An 18,918-nucleotide genomic window follows, 5' to 3' on the forward strand; every position below is an offset into this window, starting at 1 on the left:
CACTGTTAATTATTGGAACAAACTACCAAGGGAGATGATGGTTTCTTCATCTCTTGAAGTCTTCAAATCAAGGCTGAAGACCTTTCTATAAGATAGCTGAGCCTAAGTGCTGCCCCTTTCATCTGTGTTTCCTATTGGCTAGTTAAGGTGAACTAACTCGCCCCGTATATTGTATTGGGAGCCTGGGTGCCTAACTTGGGGCTGAGAACTCCACTCGGCAGCAGGGCATCTAGGAGGAGATATATGATATAGTGCCTAAGTCCCTTTGTGAATCTAGCCCTTTGTGATTGTTTTTACAGAGGAAAAATAAGATTTACTGAATTAGGAACACATGCTCACTTAGAAAATGTCATAGAAAAGCCCACAGAAATCTTCACTTTTTATCTGAAGAAAAAAAAGCTGTAGCTAATTACTTTTTTTTACAAGAAACGTGAACAGCTTGAAATATTTTGCAAAACACATGTTTAGAAGTTGATTTTTAACAAAGTGAGGTTGATTGTTCATTCACCAAAGTCAAATTTCTTTGTTTGAATTACTACTGAGACGACCTCTCAGCTTTTCAGACTCTCAAAGCTCTACTAGTGTAAGAGTGATGCCTCACTAATCCTTACCTGAATTATTTTTACTTATTCTAATCTTCATAAATGTAGTATCATAAATGTACCTAATTCATACTGTATGTACCTATGAACAAAAGATAGTTACACTGTCAAAATGACACATTACAGAGAATGACAGAGGTCTAAGGACTCCGTGACTGAGTGTCAGAGGCCGGACTAGCAGCTGGCCTGCTCCCGGACTAACTTCACAGCTTGACAACTAATGAGTCCAGCTGTGCTACCTTGGAACTGATAGAGTGGCCATAGCCCCTGATTGGCTGCTGATTTAGCAGGCCTTCTTATGGGTCTGGCCCCCACAGCAGATCAGAGGTTTCTCAATGCATATGGTGCCTGCAGCTTTGCTCTCCCTTTTTCCAGTTCCTGCTTCCAGTCCCTGCTCCTGCTCTGCTCCAATCCCTGTTCTCCTCGGGGTGCTAGATTTCTGGCTGCGCTAACTCCCAAGTGGTAACTCTGGCTTACATCTCTGGTTGACCCTCCAGGTCTGGCATTCAGCTTCTGTCCCTCCAGTACTGACACTTGGCTCATTTCCTGGACTCTGTCCCCATCTGGACCCAGCTCTAACCAGTAGGCCAAACTCTGATTTCCACCCTGTGCCTGACTGCCCATGGCCCGGTCGGCTATAGTTTGAGCAGCCCAATACAAACGTTAGGGGCCCACCTCCCTGCAGGACTGCGCTGAGGACAATTTTTCTCTGGTGGAGCTGATGGGGGTCATACAGAACTTGCAGGCACAGGTGGCCACCCTGCTGGCCCAGAATGCAGCCATACAAGCCCAGGTGGCTTCACCGGGAACCGTGGCACTTTTTCCCCAGAAACCAAAGGTCCCATTGCTGGACAAATATATCGTGGTCAGTCTGAGGTTTCTTAAACGAATGCCAGTTCTTCTTGCTACACTCCCAGTCATTCCCCCCAAACCAGGGAAAGGTTCATCATTAGTCTGTTCACGAAGGAGGCTTTGGCCCAGGCCTCATCACTCTTGGAATAGTCCAGCCCCATCCTGGGTCAGTTGGAGCAGTTCATTCAGGATGTGTCAGTTATCATTAGTGACCCCCTCTGCACCTGAACGTCTGAAGCTGTGCTGCAAACACTACAGAAAGGGCATCGATTAGCTGCCCAGTACACTGCCAACTTCCATTGCCTCTCCACAGACACCGAGTGGGATGAGGCCATGCAATGCCATCAGTTTGGGATTGGGCTGAATGATAATATAAAGGACAAAGTAGCACAGATTGAGCTGCCACCCCATCTCAACAACCAGATTGACCTGTGTATCAGAATTGGCAACCCCCTTACTGAGTGGCATCATGAATGTAGCCCAGACTCTGAACCCTGACAAGGCCCTGGCCCCCTATCTCTCAACCGCACACCCCACTCCAGGACCCAAACCCACATACATTGACCAGGCCTGACCACATCTGTCTGAGGCTGAGAAAAAATGATGCTGAACTTTGGACCTGTGTCTGTATCATAGTGACAGCAGACCTTCACCAGATGGACTGCAAAGGTCAGACCAATTTCGGGGTCAGGAAACACCAAGCCTAAGCCTCAGTAAGGGGGTCCAGGCTGCACAAGTCTCATTCCTCTTCAAAGACTCTCGACCTCCATGCACCTGTCAGAACATCAGCAACTCCGAACCCACCGTTGACTTATCTCCAACTGCCATTGCAGATCCTACTCCCGATGAGCCCAGTGGTCCACTTGGAATCTCCAGTCAGCTCAGGGACCTCAGGTAATGTTATCTACCAAGATGTGGCTAAGGCCTATGGTATCCCTGCCATGTATAAAAATTCCCTGGATCCACTGATGTGTCGCTTCTACCATCAGGGCTGGTCACCCACCAGACCACCCCTTTAGGGGTTATTACCCTCTAGAACAGCAGTTCTCAAACTTTAGTAACCCAAGGACCCCCATTTTGATTTAAAATTTTGCCGTGAACCCCTGCTCAGCTCCAGACCCTCCCCCTTTCCCTCCTCTTCCCTGCCTCTTTCCATTCCTTCCCCTGAGCGCCCCAATACCCCCTCCTCCCGCTCCCTCCCAGCACCTCCTGCATGCAGGGGAACAGCGGGAGGAGGTGATCAGCGGGGCCGGTGGCCCCAGACATGATTCTGCCCCCTCCCCAAAGTGCACTCCATCCCCGCTTCAAGCTGTTCCACGGCTTGCAGGAGGCTCAAAGAGGGAGGGAGAGGAGTTGATCCGCGGGGCCCATGGACCCCCCTGGAGTTCCCTCGCAGACCGCTGTTTGAGAAATGTTGTTCTAGAGGCACTGGGAGACTTTTTAGTTCAGGTTGATTCAGGTCTCCCACTCTCTGGTCATTCTGGGAATGCTCTTGCTCTCTGCCCATGGTTCCCGTATATACTGGTGATTAGGGACAGTACACTTTTTCTCCCACTACTGCCAACGATTCTGTCTTCCAGAGACCAAATCAAACTGGTATCCTCTGCTGTTCATGTCATTATCTGGGGAATCTCTGCAGCGAGGGAATAGACCCATGGGAATAGACCCGACCATCCTGTCTGCCACCACTGAAATACCTCACAAGTACTATGACCTTGCAGATGTATTTGACAACAGAAATGCAGGCACCTTCCCCTCACACCACAGATACACCCTATCAGCCTTCAGCCAGGTGCTGAAATTCCATTCAACCACATGTACACCCTTTCCAAGCTAGAGCACCAGGCCCTTAACATCTATCTGTGGGAGAATCTGCAGAAGGGCTTTATCCAGCCATCCACCTTTCCAGCAGGGGCCCTGATCATCTTTGTGAAAAACAAGGATGGTTCCCAGAGGCCCTGCATTGACTACTGGGCTGTCAAGAGGGTGATGATTTGGAACCATTACCCACTTACCCTCATTCTAACTAAAAGAATTCATTAATTCATTAATATTGTTAACACAGGACATGAAAAGTCATTGGAAATAGTGTATGAAACTTGAAATATTTCTGTTGATAAGCAGTTCACACTCAGCAAAATAATGTCTTGTTTCCCGAGCTTATCATCCCCATTATAGAGGAAGCCATTTTACATCTGCTGTGGTCTCAGGATGAGACGCATTTGTGGCCACAGTTCAGTCAACAAGTGTTTAGGGCCAGATTTTCAAATGTATTTAAGTGCCTTAAGTTGCAGATAGGTATCTAGGGGGATTTTCAAAAGTGCCAAAGTAGAGTAGGTGCCTAAATTCTGTCAAAAGACACCACAGTGTAGACATGACATTCTTCCTTCAGTGTTCAGATCAGTGGAGGTGTAACATTATTTTGTAGATATTCCAGGTGAATATATAGGACTGGAAAAGAAAATGGCATGAAAAAGATTTACATTATATTCCTAGACAAAAATTAAAATCCAGTGCGAATTGTCAATGGTTGTATGCAGTGTTGTTGTAGTACCAGGATATTAGCGAGACAAGGTGGGTGGGGTAATATCTTGTATTGGACTGACTTCTGACAAGCTTTTGAGCTTATACAGAGCTCTTCCTCAGGTCTGGGAAACATACTCAGAGTGACAGCTAAATACAAGGTGAAACAGATAGTTTATCGTCATATGTGCTAATTACTTATGCTAAACTATCTGTTCGACCTTGTATTTAGCTCTGATGGTCTGAGTACCTTTCCCAGGTCTGAGGAAGAGCTGTGTGTAGCTCGACAGCGGGTCTCTCTCACCAACAGAAGTTGGCCCAATAAAAGACATTACCTCACCCACCTTATCTTTCTAATTGTCAATCATATCATTTAATTTAAAACAATATAAGACTGCACAGCTCCACCTTACTCACATTTCAGCTCTTGTGTCTTATGTTCCTGCCTTGCCCTGCCAATATTGTCAAACTCCCAGCATTTCATATCCTCCTCCACCTCCCAACTTCAGGCTGCATGCTGTAAGGAGCAACCACCAGATTCTAGCTTACTGGCTTCCCTCCTTTTCTAGTTATGGTACTTTTATGGCCCCTTATTACTGCAGAAGCTGTTTTCCTCACAATGTATTTATTGTAATTGTCTTCACAACATGCCTGGCATATTATTCCAATATTACAGATGGGGAACTGAGGCATAGGGAAACTAAGGCCCAGATCCATAGAGATATTTAGGTGCCTAACTCTCATTGATTTCAAGTACTTGAAATTTCTGAAGAGACCACCACTTGCATGAGATTTCCATTTTTGCAAGCTTAATCGGTTTTCATTTAAGCAACTACATTATTGGGTGTTGAGCTGAATCAAACTGAACATCTGAATCTTTGGTGGTTCATCTATCACTGATTAATTCAGCCAGATATAGAGAGCAAGTTGAATAGAAGTCAGCATGCTGACTGTTCCCTCATTTGTTACTGCAATAATAATAAAGTTGATAGAGTGGAACTAATCCATCTGCTCACGATTTATTGCCTCCCAATGAGCTATAATTTCACTTTTTTATAGCTCATTCTTTGACTAATTTTATTAGCATTCCTTTCAGAGTTCCATTTTTAATCACTTTGCATCAAGTTTTAGCTATGTATAAAAAAGTAGAGCTAGATTGGCTAAAAAGAGAGAGATGAAAGAACTTAATGAGAAATATGCATTAGTTTAAATAGAACCAGATCAAGTAGCCCCAGTGAGACTAAAAAGACGTAGAGAGCATTCAAAATAGCCTGCTTTGCAAGAAGTTTGATTCTGTCATATCTAAAATTTAAACAGAGTTAAATGAAGTAGGGCAGTAATGTCAACATTGTAAAGGGAGGGCAGGCGTGCCACAGGCCACTTAAAGGAGATCTGATCAGCTACAGTGCGCTAATGATTGCATGGCTTTTAAGGATGCAGAGCTAACAGTGGGCAAGATAGTGTAGCTGGGAGATCAGGAAATGAGTGGGAGTCGTGCAAGGCCTCTTCTGCTCCATTTTGATGAACAAAGAAGGTGTATGTCTTCCACCATTCTGGACAAGCTTGGGTTTGTGATAGTAGAAGGAGGTGGGATTTCATTTCTCAGTACCTATCCATGGTATTTAATGCTAAAAATTAGTTGCCCATGAGCTTAGTTATATATTTCTTATTATTTCACGATAAGCTCTGATACACTGCTCCTTTATTTGTTCAGTAAGACTGGCACAGAATACTGCTCAGTGTTCTGCACTGAGCACTTAGGGTGAGAGTCAAGAAAGTACTTTGGTGCTTGAACCCCAGACGTCGGTGCCTAAGTTCCTGTTTTAGGTGTAAATCCCAGTTTTGACTTCATTGTGGTCCACAAAACTCCCCCCAAACTCTGTAGGCACCTAAACTCGCTGAGTACACCTCTACCCCAATATAACGTGGTCCTTGGGAGCCAAAAAAATGTTACTGCGTTATAGGTGAAACCATGTTATATCGAACTTGCTTTGGCCCCCCTGCTCCTTGTCCCCTGACTGCTCCCTCCCAGAGACCTCCCGTCCCTAATCACACCTAGGACCCTACCCAACCCTCTTGCTCCCTGTCCCCTGACTGCCCCGACCCCTATCCACACCCCCACCCCCTGACAGGCACTCGCCAGCAGCAGCGGGAAGCGGAGCAACATGGCCCCAGCCCACTCCACTCCGCCACCTCCCAGCCGTAGCGCTCTGCTTCCCATCGCTGGTGAATGCGGGAGGGTTGGGGAAAGGATGCCCTCCGCACTCACCTGCGGCCCCAGCCCGCTCCACTTTCCTTGCCCTGGCCCTAGCCGTGTTGCTGGAGGGGGCGGTTGGGGAAAGGTCCCGCACGCACCTGCAGCGGGAAGCGGAGCGCTGCAGCTGGGAGCTGGTGGAGTGCAGTGGGCTGGGGCGGGCTGCTCTGCTTCTGCCGCCGCTGGTGAGTACGGGGGGGGGGATCCCTTCCCCCAAGCCCCCTCCCCCAAGTGACATGGCTGGGGCCGGGATGAGGGAAGCGGAGCGGGCTGCTCCCGGCCCCCCGCTAATCACCTGGGCCACTCTGGACCTGAGAGGCCCCCAAAACTGCCCCCCCACAGCTCCTGCCTCCCAGACCATGGGGTGGGTGGAGGCCCTGCCCCTGACTACCCCCCGAAACCCTCTGCCCCTTATCAAACCCCTTGGCCCCGGCCCGGCACCCTTAACACACCGCTCAGAGTAGTGTGTCGGAGCCGGACGCGCTGATCCGCCGGAGCGTGCAGCCCCACCCCCCAGAGCACTGCTTTACTGTGTTCTGTCCGAATTCGTGTTATATCAGGTTGCGTTATATCGGGGTGTAGAGGTGTATCTAAGTTTTTCAGAGTAAAAGTTGTGCCTACATTTCTGCCTCTGAGCATGTGTACTGCTGCTTCTTTCTAAGTGTCCCGACACCTACCTCCCTGCTTCAGCCCCAAAGCAATTCACAAACCACGGAAAGGTAGGGGTTTGTCCACCTAACTTGCATGTGGGGCCTGATCCGGTACCTTCCAGATTAGGCCCCATTCAAAATCCAAGAGGAGGAAGGGCCTACTTTATTGGTTTTAGTCCAGTGGTTAGCGCTTTCACCTGGGATGTAGGAGACCCAGCTTCAATTCACCCCTGTCTGCCAGAGTGGGAGAAAGGGAGAGTGCTCTAACTACTGGACTAAAAGTTATAATGTAGGCACTGGTAACTACATAATAACAGGTTACTATCTCATGCTGTAGGTGAAACAAAACATCCAGAGTTATTAGCTCTAAATCATGCTGAAAACCTAGGGCGGTTGTTTAAGCCCTGCTCTACACTAGGACTTTAGGTCGAATTTAGCAGCGTTAAATCGATGTAAACCTGCACCTGTTCACATGATGAAGCCCTTTATTTCGACTTAAAGGGCTCTTAAAATCGATTTCCTTACTCCACCCCTGACAAGTGGATTAGTGCCGGGTCGAATTTGGGGTACTGAGGACACAATTTGATGGTATTGGCCTCCGGGAGCTATCCCAGAGTGCTCCATTGTGACTGCTCTGGACAGCACTCTCAACTCAGATGCACGATTGTTTGCCGTTACTCTGATGCAGGGAGGGGCGACTGATGACACGGCTTAGAGGGTTGGCTTACAGGGAGCTAAAATCAACAAAGGGGGTGGCTTTACATCAAGGAGTATTTCAGGCAGGACTTCACGGAGGGTTCCAAGAAGAAATGGTGCACCTAAGTTATTCTTATTGGAACAAGGAGGTTAGTCTGGCCTCTGATTGATACATGGCTAGATTTACCTCGCTGCACCTTCTCTGTGAGTGATTGCAGTGTGACCTAGAGGAATGAGTCCCCTAGATGGGGGCCCGGGGGGTGGGTTTGCAAATGAGTACAAAACAAATCTGGTCTATTTCTTGTTTTTGATACACTCCATCTATCTTTTACATCTTTGGCTGGCAGCAGACGGTGCAGAAGGACTGCATGCCATCCACATCTCATGGCTGCTCGGCAGAAGGTGGTACAATAGGACTGCTAGCCATCCTCATCTCTTGCCTGCCCGGCAGAAGATGATGCAATAGGACTGCTAGCAATCCGTATCACCTGGCTGCTCACCATAAGATGGTTCAATAGGACTGACTGCAGGACTAAAGAGAATGACTTTATCAAGTCACTCCAAATTTAGTCCCTGCGCCCATGTCTGCCCAGGCGCTCCTGATCGACCTCACACAGGCGACCAGGAGCACCTCGGACATGACGATGACGGCTACCAGTCCTATTGCACCGTCTGCTGCCACAAGGCAATGGGTTGCTGCTGCTGTGTAGCAATGCAGTACCGCGTCTGCCAGCACCCAGGAGACATACGGTGACAGTGAGCTGAGCGGGCTCCATGCTTGCCATGTATGTCGTCTGCACAGGTAACTCAGGAAAAAAGGTGCGAAACGATTGTCTGCCCTTGCTTTCACGGAGGGAGGGAGGGAACGGGGGCCTGACGATATGTACCCACCCGTGACAATGTTTTAGCCCCATCAGGCATTGGGATCTCAACCCAGAATTCCAGTGGGCAGCGGAGACTGCGGGAACTGTGGGATAGCTACCCACAGTGCAACACTCCAGAAGTTGACTCTAGCCTCGGTACTGTGGAAGCACTCCGCCGAGTTAATGCACTTAATACACTTAGAGCATTAGAGCATGTGGGGATACACACACTCGAATATATAAAACCGATTTCTAAAAAACTGACTTCTATAAATTCGACCTGATTTCATAGTGTAGACATACCCTAAAGGGTGCAATTGATGCTTCTTATAAAGCACAAGCTCACTATAGACTGTTTTAGAAAGAGATGATTTCCCCTTCACCCAACAGACTTTTTCCTTCTCTAAATATTGGTTGGGGTTGACAGAAAGCTACCTAGACACACATGGAAAAGCTTTGCTATCTTTTTGTTTGCTATTGCCTCAGAAATCTTCTGTAAAGATAAAAGTGAAGTTTACTAATAAAATGCTAAACCAGTCATATGAAGAATCAATTCTAGCTATGTGTTGAAATACGTATTTCAGTGGAGCTTTCTTTTGATTTCAGTCCAGACGTTCAGGGCTCTTTTTCTGACTGCCCTTTAAAAATGAGTATTCACAGGAGCAGAGACAAGGGGGAAGTATCATTTAAGTTTGCTTGGCTGCCTCTCATCTTTGCAGTGAGCGATAGTTTGTAAACATACCTAAGATCACAAGACGTTTCATCTTCGGGCATGGTGAGAGGGGTGTCATAGCAGTGCAGTACCTGTGGGGAACTTGACAAATCCACAAGCTGTTAATAAAGCCCTCAATGTACCATACATGGAGCTAGAGTAAATGTTAGTGTCTGACCTCTGGCTGCCTCAGCTCCATTTTTATATAGCAATATTAAACTTGTCTTTGATCATAAAAGATTAGACCTTTGTAAAAGCAAAAATGAGCCTCCCTCAAGTACTGCAGGTACCATGACCTCTCATAGCCAGATGCTCCAAGTTGAGAATTCTGCTATTAAAGAATCTATGTTGTATTTCAGACCAAGTGCTTTTTAACAAATGAAACTGACTCAGTGACTATAAACCTGCCAGACAACATTTGCTCTTGATGGTATCACCCAGTGAATTCAATTAAAATCAAAGAATATTTTTTTGTTTAAACACCTACACTGTGCACAAGTCTGAACAAGAAAATCCCTGTTAAGTTATCTTATGGCACTGTGTTGAGAGCAAAGAGCAGGGTAGTCAGGAATTTAGGCCTTCCTTGTGAAGCCTTGTGCAAATTGTTGTGCTGCAAGGTTGAAGCTTTCTGATGTTACTGTTAGTTTAAGTAATACTGTCAAATATCTGTACAGTGTGTCCAGACCCTGAGACTCCAAGAGGACATCACGGTTTGACACTAGAAGAACTCAGTGTCATTCATTTGCTTATATCAGCCTTCTTTAACTGTGAAACCCTAAACAGGGAGTAAGGTGGTAGTGCAAAAAACCACAGAGATACAGCTGTCTCCACTACAGTGAGTCCTGTGCATTAAAATGATCCAAATCAATTTGAAGTCAATGACAGTCTTTCCACTTACTTGAAGGGGCGTTAAATCAGGCCTTATGTGAGAGAGCACTTTGCTTTTGTGTTTTGGGTGTATCTACGAGAGTAATCTTAGCAAAAATTAAGGTACGCTAGTATTTAATGATTTCATGGGTGACTTCCTGGCTCCATTCAAGTCAGTGGCACAAATCCTATTGGCTTAAATGGAGCTAGGATTTCACCGCAACAGTCTAAAGACCTAACTGGTTGTCATTCATTCGTGGTTCTAATTTGAAGGTGGAGGCGAAGAATATTTTCTGAAAAACATTGTCCTAAATAGTTTGATTGCTGTGCATTTTAGAAGCAATCGTAAATACATTCAGTAGATGTATTTATTTTAGTATCATTTAAGAAAAATAAAGAATTAAACAAAATCAGTATAGTTCAATTAATAGGGGAAGTATAAATTCACTACCTTCTTCTAAACATTTCATTTTATTCTCCTTTCAGCGTGAAAAATATTTTTATAACATGTCCATTCTTTATATGGTTTATTCTGTCTATTTAAACTGTTTGCCACTGTATAGTATGTTTATAATTGTTTAAAAGTAATAATCCTATGAAAAATTAAAAATCAATTTACAGAGTACTGAAATTGCAATAGAATAATGTTTAATTTAACCAAAGTATTTAAATAAATGGCTTAATGTATGTTGCAGTCAGATTTTCATATTTTTTCATGTTATAAAAGCAAAATTATTTTGATCTCCATAGCATGTCATATTTTTCATTTTCACAGTTATAGGACAAAAAATGTGAATGCATTATGGAGGCACTTGCCGCAGTATCGTAGTTATGGTTGAGCTAAGCATTTAAAGCAGGGATTCAAACACCTTTTTATACATGAAGAAAATTATAATATAGTAATCTGATATCAGAAATAGCACAATACAAATTATACCAGTTATACCATAGCACAGATGGCTGTTTATTATATATGCAAGAACAATGTCAGTACAATACATTATTTAGAATATAAGGGCTCAAGCCTGCTAAGTCTTAATAATGCCAGTAATCGTTGTGCACCCGAATAATCCCACTGAAAATTGGTGGTGCCTCACAGGATCAGACCCCTAAAGCAATTTTCAGACAGACTCATTTCCTTGAAGCCAATGAAACTCATTCACCCACAAACTTTAAGGCTTTTAATTTTAAAATGATTGCTATGCCAGATTGTTACTGCCAGATTTCTAAAGTGCCAAACATTAATTAAATTCCATTATATAGGTTTTTAAAGTCCATAACATTCAGTGAAATGATCTAATTCCAGGAAACCAGGCCGTTCAACAAAATGTATTTACAGTGTATACTCTTCCATCGGTATAATTTAGTACTTCACTATTCTCTGTGGATTGTATTAATTGTAGATCTCCGTGCACACACACATTTACTATAAATATGAAAAAGAAAAAATCAAGGCTATAAGAATTTTTTTTAATTTTAAGCATTCTTTGGCATAGACGGTTATTCATGTTAATATAGTATATGGATCGTTATTGGGTCTGCCTTTTGTCTATGGTATGCGTGTCCCAAACTCTTGAGGTAAATTATATTTCATTATGTCCATCTCCCACCCCAGGTAATAATCTTTCCAAGCCAGCCCCTCTGGCAGCTCAATCATTTGTTCCTCTTGAGATTCCTCTTTTCTCTTTCTCTGTCTGTCTTTCCTTTGCACATGAGATTGTTGGTATACATGTATTTCTTGAAGCTAAATTGGCACATATCATCAAGTAAACATGTTCTGTGTGAGTGCAGGTTTTCTCTATAAAATTAATGTGGGCAGCAAGTAAGAATTAAATGGCGATTAGAATTTAAAGTATATTTATTTTTATACAAAAATGATACATTTTTATACAAAAATGAATGGGAACTGCTCAATGCAACCTTTTTCACGTTGATTGTAGGTTGGCAGTTTGTTGCAAATCACTGGTACATAGCATATTTGAAAGTGTGTTGAATGGAGAAGGACAAATGGATTTCAGAATCAATCCAAATATTTTCTCTCTCTCATTAGCTGTCCTTGAAAAAAGTTTTTTACACCATGCATATTGTTAAATGCTTTGGATATGCTACTGTGATTTTAATTAATTTCATTGTAATTCAGGACTGTGGTTCGCTAATTCAGCCGGAGGAATCCTGTGGATTACAGCCTCTGTCTCCTGAGTACCTTTCAGCAATTTCAGAGACACAGTTTAAGACTTGTGAAGCTGGGGACACAAAAGGTTGGTTCTTAATGTATTCGCTCCCTTTTAAAAACAAATACCTGCACCCCACTAAAATAAAACACACAAAATCTCCTTGTCCTTTCTCTATGCACACAAAAGACACAAGCGAAACCACGATTTTGTTGCTATACAGACTCTTTTATTTACGTATTTTACTTACATGATTAACACAGGCAGTTTAGGTTTAAGAGACATTTTTTTCTGAGTGAAACAGTTTTCTCAGAGAAGATAGTTTCCCTGTATAATTATTATTTGTAAAGCTCACTGACAATTTTCCATCAAAAACATACATTTTTAAATGGAATTTTTTTTCTTAAATTTTTTCAAGTTTTTGAAGAAAACCCTAGAACAGTTTGTTTTGGGGTTTTTTTGCAAATAAAAAAACCTATTGGCATTTTTACCAGCTGTAGTCTTATGTTTCCAATTCCATGTTTTGAATAGACAAAAATAGTAACCAAATTTTTAAATAAACAAACTAACCCAAATATGCCCCTTTTATATAAACGAGTGCACAGAGATTTAAACATCACAATGGACAAGCCAAATAGCATGGTTTAAATGTCTTTTTTATAATAATTAAGATATATGCTGCAGGTCAATATGAACAAGCTTGCTCTTCAGTTCATAATAGAAGGAATGCAGTTTTGAATGTGGAAATATATTGGACCCAATCCCACAAAAATTTAAGCTTGTATATTTTTACAAATGTGAATATTCATGTGCATAAAATTATGCACATGCTGAAGTCTTTGCAGGATAAGACCATAATTATTTCTATATCTTCCTTTATTAAACAAATGGAAATAAAATCATACTACTGTATATACTACTAGCAGAAACATAGGGCATGTCTACACGGCATCCACGGTTGGCCTGTGCCAGCTGACTCAGGCTTGCAGGGCTTGGGCTAAGGGCTGTTTAATTGCAGCATAGACATTCTGGCTTGGGCTGCAGCCTGAGATCTGGGAATCTCCCCCCCTCAGGTTTCAGAGTGGTAGCCATGTTAGTCTGTATCAGCAAAAAAAATGAGGAGTACTTGTGGCATCTTAGAGACTAACAAATTTATTTGGGCATAAGCTTTCGTGGGCTAAAACCCACTTCATCGGATGCATGCAGTGGAAAATACAGTAGGAAGATATTTAGTCACAGAGAACATGAAAAAATGGGTGTTGTCATACACACTGTAACAAGACTAATCAATTAAGGTGGACTATTATCAGCAGGAGAAAAAAAACGTTTGTAGTGATAATCAGGATGGCCCATTTCAAACAGTTTGAAAAGAAGGTGTGAGTAACAGTAGGGGGAAAATTAGGATGAGGAAATAGTTTTACTTTGTGTAATGGCCCATCCACTCCCAGTCTTTATTCAAGCCTAAGTTAATGGTGTCCAGTTTGCAAATTAATTCCAATTCTGCAGTTTCTCAGTAGAGTCTGTTTTTGAAGTTATTTTATTGGAGAATTGTGACTTTTAGGTCTGAAATTGAGTGTCCAGGGAGGTTAAAGTGTTCTCTGACTTACACAAAGTAAAAACTATTTCCCCATGCTAATTTTTCTCCTACTGTTACTCACACCTTCCTGTCAATTGTTGGAAATGGGCCACCCTGATTATCACTACAAATGTTTTTTTTCTCCCGCTGATAATAGCCCTTAATTAATTAACTAACCTTAATTGATTAGTCTTGTTACAACTGGTATGGCAACACCCATTTTTTCATGTTCTCTGTGTACATATATATTTTCCTACTGTATTTTCCACTGCTTGCATCCAATGAAGTGGGTTTTAGACCATGAAAGCTTATGCCCAAATAAATGTGTTAGTCTCTAAGGTGTCACAAGTACTCCTCTTCCCCCCCCCTCCCCCCCAGGGTCCTAGAGCCCAGGTTGCTTTGAATGCTGCATATAGCTAAATGAAGAACAAAATACATTATACCCTTCTGATAAATAATATCTGTGGTGCAACTGTTTCAAATTGAAACAACATTCAATATATAAAGAGTCAAAGGGCATAACGGAAGTGGAAGAATAATTTCTTGTTAACAAAGTGAAGGTAGCTAATACCATCTAACTGACAAGGTTCAGCCCAAGTGCTGAGTGTGCATTACTTAGCATTTATATATTGCTGTGTAGTTTTCTTGCGGTTTACAAATGTTAACTACAAGTAGAATAGTTTGGCAATGAGTTCCACATTTGTAACTATGGACTGAGATCCCGATCCTGGCAATGAGAGCTGTGCAGGTGCCTTAGGAGCAAGCCTGAAGTCCTGACTAAGGCACAGCTCCCCTTGCCTCCCCTTTGATTATTAAATAGATTAAGTATTCAAAGAAACATCAAAATCCTGACTCTTCCAAACCCCTGAAGAGGTAGGATGGCCTTTATGGTCAGGAGGACTGGGAGTCAAAGACCTGGGGTGACATCCTGGCCCTGTTGAAGTTGATGGCAAAACTTGGAAGTTTTCCCCTGACTGCAATAGGTCCAGGATTTCACCTCTGGTTTCTATTCGCTTGGTCTGACCTTGGGCAAGTCCTCTAGGATCTGATCCAATGAGGGACTAAGCTTCCTTAACTCCTGTTTGCTTCAGTAGATTTCAGGTGGCTCAGCACCACCCAGGAGGCACTCGGCATCTTTCAGGACAAGGCCCTTAATTACCCCATGTCTGTTTTTCATCAGTAAATGCAGAGTATTAATGTCAAACCAGGGTAGTTGCCTGCAATCTGTCTCAGTTTGGAACCACAGGACTGATAAATGATTCCAGTGATAGTAAGAAAAATCAACAACAATAATTAAGGGTTTGATCCAAAGCCTCCTGAAGCCACTGGTAAAACTCCCATTGACTTCAATGAGCTTTCAACCAGGCTGTAACATAATATATAGTTACCTGTTCAGTATTATTATAATATTACTTATTAGTTTTAAGTGCTGCCCATGTGCTTGGCACTTTGCAAAACACAAAAGAGACACAGTGGCTTAAAAACAAGGGAACCAATTCTGCGAAGCTTCTGCATATGAATCAGGCCACGGTAGTCTATGGTAAGTCCATATGGACTTGTGTGAACACATGTAGATTTGGGCCTTATTAGATCATAGCTTAACATTTAATATTACAGTGGTGTGCTCGTGGCGCTGTAGTTAAGCTTGCGTCATGACAACTGTTCAAAGACTGACCTTTCAAAGTCCTCTACAATTGACAAAACTCCCAGGCCCCAGATTTGGGTCACAAACCAACACAGGTCAGGAAATTCAAAGTAAGACAAACATTCTGTTCTTACTCTTACAGGTTTCAGAGTAGCAGCCATGTTAGTCTGTATTTGCAAAAAGAAAAGGAGTACTTGTGGCACCTTAGAGACTAACAAATTTATTTGAGCATAAGCTTTCGTGAGCTACAGCTCACTTCATCCGAAAGCTTATGCTCAAATAAATTTGTTAGTCTCTAAGGTGCCACAAGTACTCCTTTTCTTTTTGTTCTTACTCTGTTATTCTAAAAGGGAGCATAGCAGTATGGGTGTGAGCTAGATTTTGTAAGGTATTAACATGGCTGCCATTATCATTGTATTTGAATGCCTGACAATCTTTAATGTATTTGCCCTCACAACACCAAGGTAGGAAAGTTTTATGGGGGGAAACTGAAGCACAGAGACTTGCCCAAGGTCACACAGGAAGTCTGTGGCAGAGCAAGGGCTTGTAGCCAAGTCTCCCAAATCCTAGGTTAGTGCCCTAACCCACAGAACCTTCCCTCCCTATGGTGCATAGTGGCAAGTCACCTGCCTAATGAAATCCCTAAGCATATAGACACCCCCACCAGTTTGAACAGCGAAAGCTGGAACTTTAGGGCCTGATCCATAGCCCACTGAAGTCAAAGGAAAGACGCCTGTTTACTTCAGCAGGCTTTGAATAAGGCCCTTTGTGCATCATTCACTAATACAACCTCTAGGCATATGTGTGTATATGTACAGTTCATAGCAGTGTGAGCTAGGTAGTGCATTACCTTGCACAGTGGCAGGAGTATAGGACAAATACTGCCCTTTACGTGCTCTTGCAAGGCTTTCCAAGAGCTGACAGGAAAGATTTATGCCAGTTTTATGTGGGAGGACGCTATACTTATCTGTCTGATAAGCCAAAACACCCTGCCAGTTACCAAATATATTTGCTTCAGATCTCCCCTCTGTATGTTTGAGGCCACCCCTATGCAAATCCTCTTTCTCATCAAGGTGTCAGGAAGAAACTCTCAAGGTATCTAGGACCTGGCAGTCTTGTTTTCCGCAGTCTCATGCTCAACCTCTGCTATATTTTTATAGATTAAAATTAAACATGTCCATAGAAGTGTCCAAAATGTTCCTAATCCTGCACAGGTGCCTGGTACATGAAGCTAAAGGGGCTTAGGCTGCCTGAATAAACTTGTGCTTCCAAAAGCTGGGCTAGTGTAACCAGAGCCAGAAAAGTGACAGGCAGATCTTTAGAAGCCTCATTCCTGTTGTTTTGCCTTCCCTGCTCCTGTCCACAGCCTCACACCCTAGCGTAGTAGTGAGAGCAGACAGCTCAAGCAGCCAACCATTCACCACGACTCCTCTGATCTACTACCTCAAGCTGCGAAGCACCCAGTGACAGTGGCAATCTCTGACATGAAGGGTTCTCAGAGCCAAACAGAGCCTGCATTTATCCAACAAATGAGAAGTCAGTGCAGAGACTCAAATGCATTACGTTCTGTTCAAGCCAAGTTGAAAGTGGGTTGACAGCAACAGAGACTGAACTAATGTTTCTCCTCAGAAGTAATAAAGCCTGGGTGTAGGCAGTGGAAGATCATCTCCCAAAACTGTCTAACTTATGTGCCTCAACACCTATTTTGAGAGACCATTTCCGGAAAGTGGGAGAGTAGCCTGGCTTCTGCAACCATTTCATCCTTGGCCTCTCTGTCAAGACTGACAAATTTGCCAAATGTGACAGTAGTTTTTCTGATGTGTCCACTAGAAATTGGACTGATACAGCAATCATATCACATAGGCCCTTGAACAGCCATTGGATAGCAGTGACTTGGAATCACTACTGACCTATGCAGGACTTGCAAAAATAAGACTAAAAGCTTTACGTCTGGATCCCATCCCCCTAAACCTCCTAGCCCTTCTGATTTAATGTGACTCAATACCCTATATGTTATGGATCTCTGGTTTTTCTTGAGCTGTCAGATGCTTACAAATACGTACCTATTGCTCAGAAGTCCCCTGAAAAGCATATCCCCGAGCCTACAATTTTAAAATAAACCATTCAGCTAAATCAGCACTGAATGAATTCCTGTTCTCTTAACGGACAAGAAAAAAATGTACCAAGCAAGGAATTGAAGAATCCACAGGCATTTACTTATCTTCAAAGATTCCTCCTCCATACTGCACAACCAATACATTGACCTTAGCCTTATCAGGATAGACTTGAAGCCAAGACTTCATGCCATTTATCCTTACTGGAGTAGCAATATTGAACCTGATCCAAACTCTGTTTGCTAAGTCTCCTTACCCACTTGACCCACCTTATAGCAAGTTACATACCTTCAATTTGTTTGAACTTACAACTCCTATGTCACTTGCACTTATCAATGTTAAGCTGCCAATGTGTCTTCCAGATAACTTGGCCCAGAGATGTCCAATTATGGAAGATAGTGCACGTATCTGAGGTGTTTCATCAGCTTTGGCCATATAACTACTGTAACCGGCCGCACTGCAGGGGGTCACCCTGGGTACGTCTACACAGCAAAGAAAAACCTGCAGCTGGCCCATGCCAACTGTCTCAGGCTCGCCGTGGGTTTTTCTTTGCTGTGTTGTAGACATACCCTCTGATTGCTGTGGAACAGCAGTCCCCTAGATGGCTGGTAGCATGCTGGGCATACCACAGGCTCAGCGGCAAGTGCTGGAGGAGCTCCAAGCTCTAGGCCCTTCAGTCTCTAGCCGTTGGTGTGTTTCCATAAACACAGCATCGGACAAATAGCGAAGGATGCCAGCAATAAATCATGCAATTAATGATTGCTTTAAGTTACAAACCAAAGATAAACCAACAATCCCTAACACAGCCCCAGAGGACAGTCTAGTCCAGGGGTAAGGAGGTGGGGCCCCTGCAGTCTGGTGCCAAAGGTACTCACTCCAGGCCACTGCTCTCCTGCAGGCAGTCACACACTGGCCTGCATATCCCCCAGCTAGCACCCAGTCCTCTTGTCCAGCACCTAGACTCCTAGTCAGGCCTGTCCATATGCTCATCCTTCCCTCTCCATGCCCCTCCCCCCAGTCTGTAGGATACTTCTGGGTTTCTATCTGGTGCAACTGCCACTGGACCCTTTGCCAGCAAGAGGCTGCTTTTGAAACTGGCTCCCAGATCCCAACCTGTCTGGCTTTCTCTTTGCCACCGGCTCCCAGCCAGCTGCCTCCAGCTTGTTGCTCTTTATCTAACACAACCTCCAGGTCCCCTGTGGCCTCCTTTCTTGTGCTGGAGGGGTTATGGATCCCCCTATTGATTGGATGTTGCAGTGGGAAAGTAACGGTGCCCAGTAATGAGCCAGCAGGTTCAGACCGGTCTCAGAAAGTAGTTGTCAATGAGAAATCATCATCAAATGGGGATGTTCTAGTGGGGTTCTGCAGGGTTCTAGCCCCAATGTTGTTCAAC

At 43.7% G+C, this 18,918-nt stretch overlaps 1 protein-coding gene across 1 annotated transcript in view; it reads left to right on the forward strand.

Moving 5' to 3' along the window:
• The window catches only part of CPED1 (cadherin like and PC-esterase domain containing 1), a 218,620-nt gene that overhangs the window by 163,870 nt on the left and 35,832 nt on the right, over positions 1-18,918 (forward strand). The window contains exon 18 of the mRNA XM_048836189.2: positions 12,160-12,277. Coding sequence (XP_048692146.2) covers positions 12,160-12,277 — 118 coding nt within the window. The remainder of the gene's footprint in view (positions 1-12,159; positions 12,278-18,918) is intronic.

Source organism: Caretta caretta, chromosome 1 (assembly GCF_965140235.1).
Source record: "Caretta caretta isolate rCarCar2 chromosome 1, rCarCar1.hap1, whole genome shotgun sequence".
Taxonomy (NCBI): Eukaryota; Metazoa; Chordata; order Testudines; family Cheloniidae; genus Caretta; species Caretta caretta.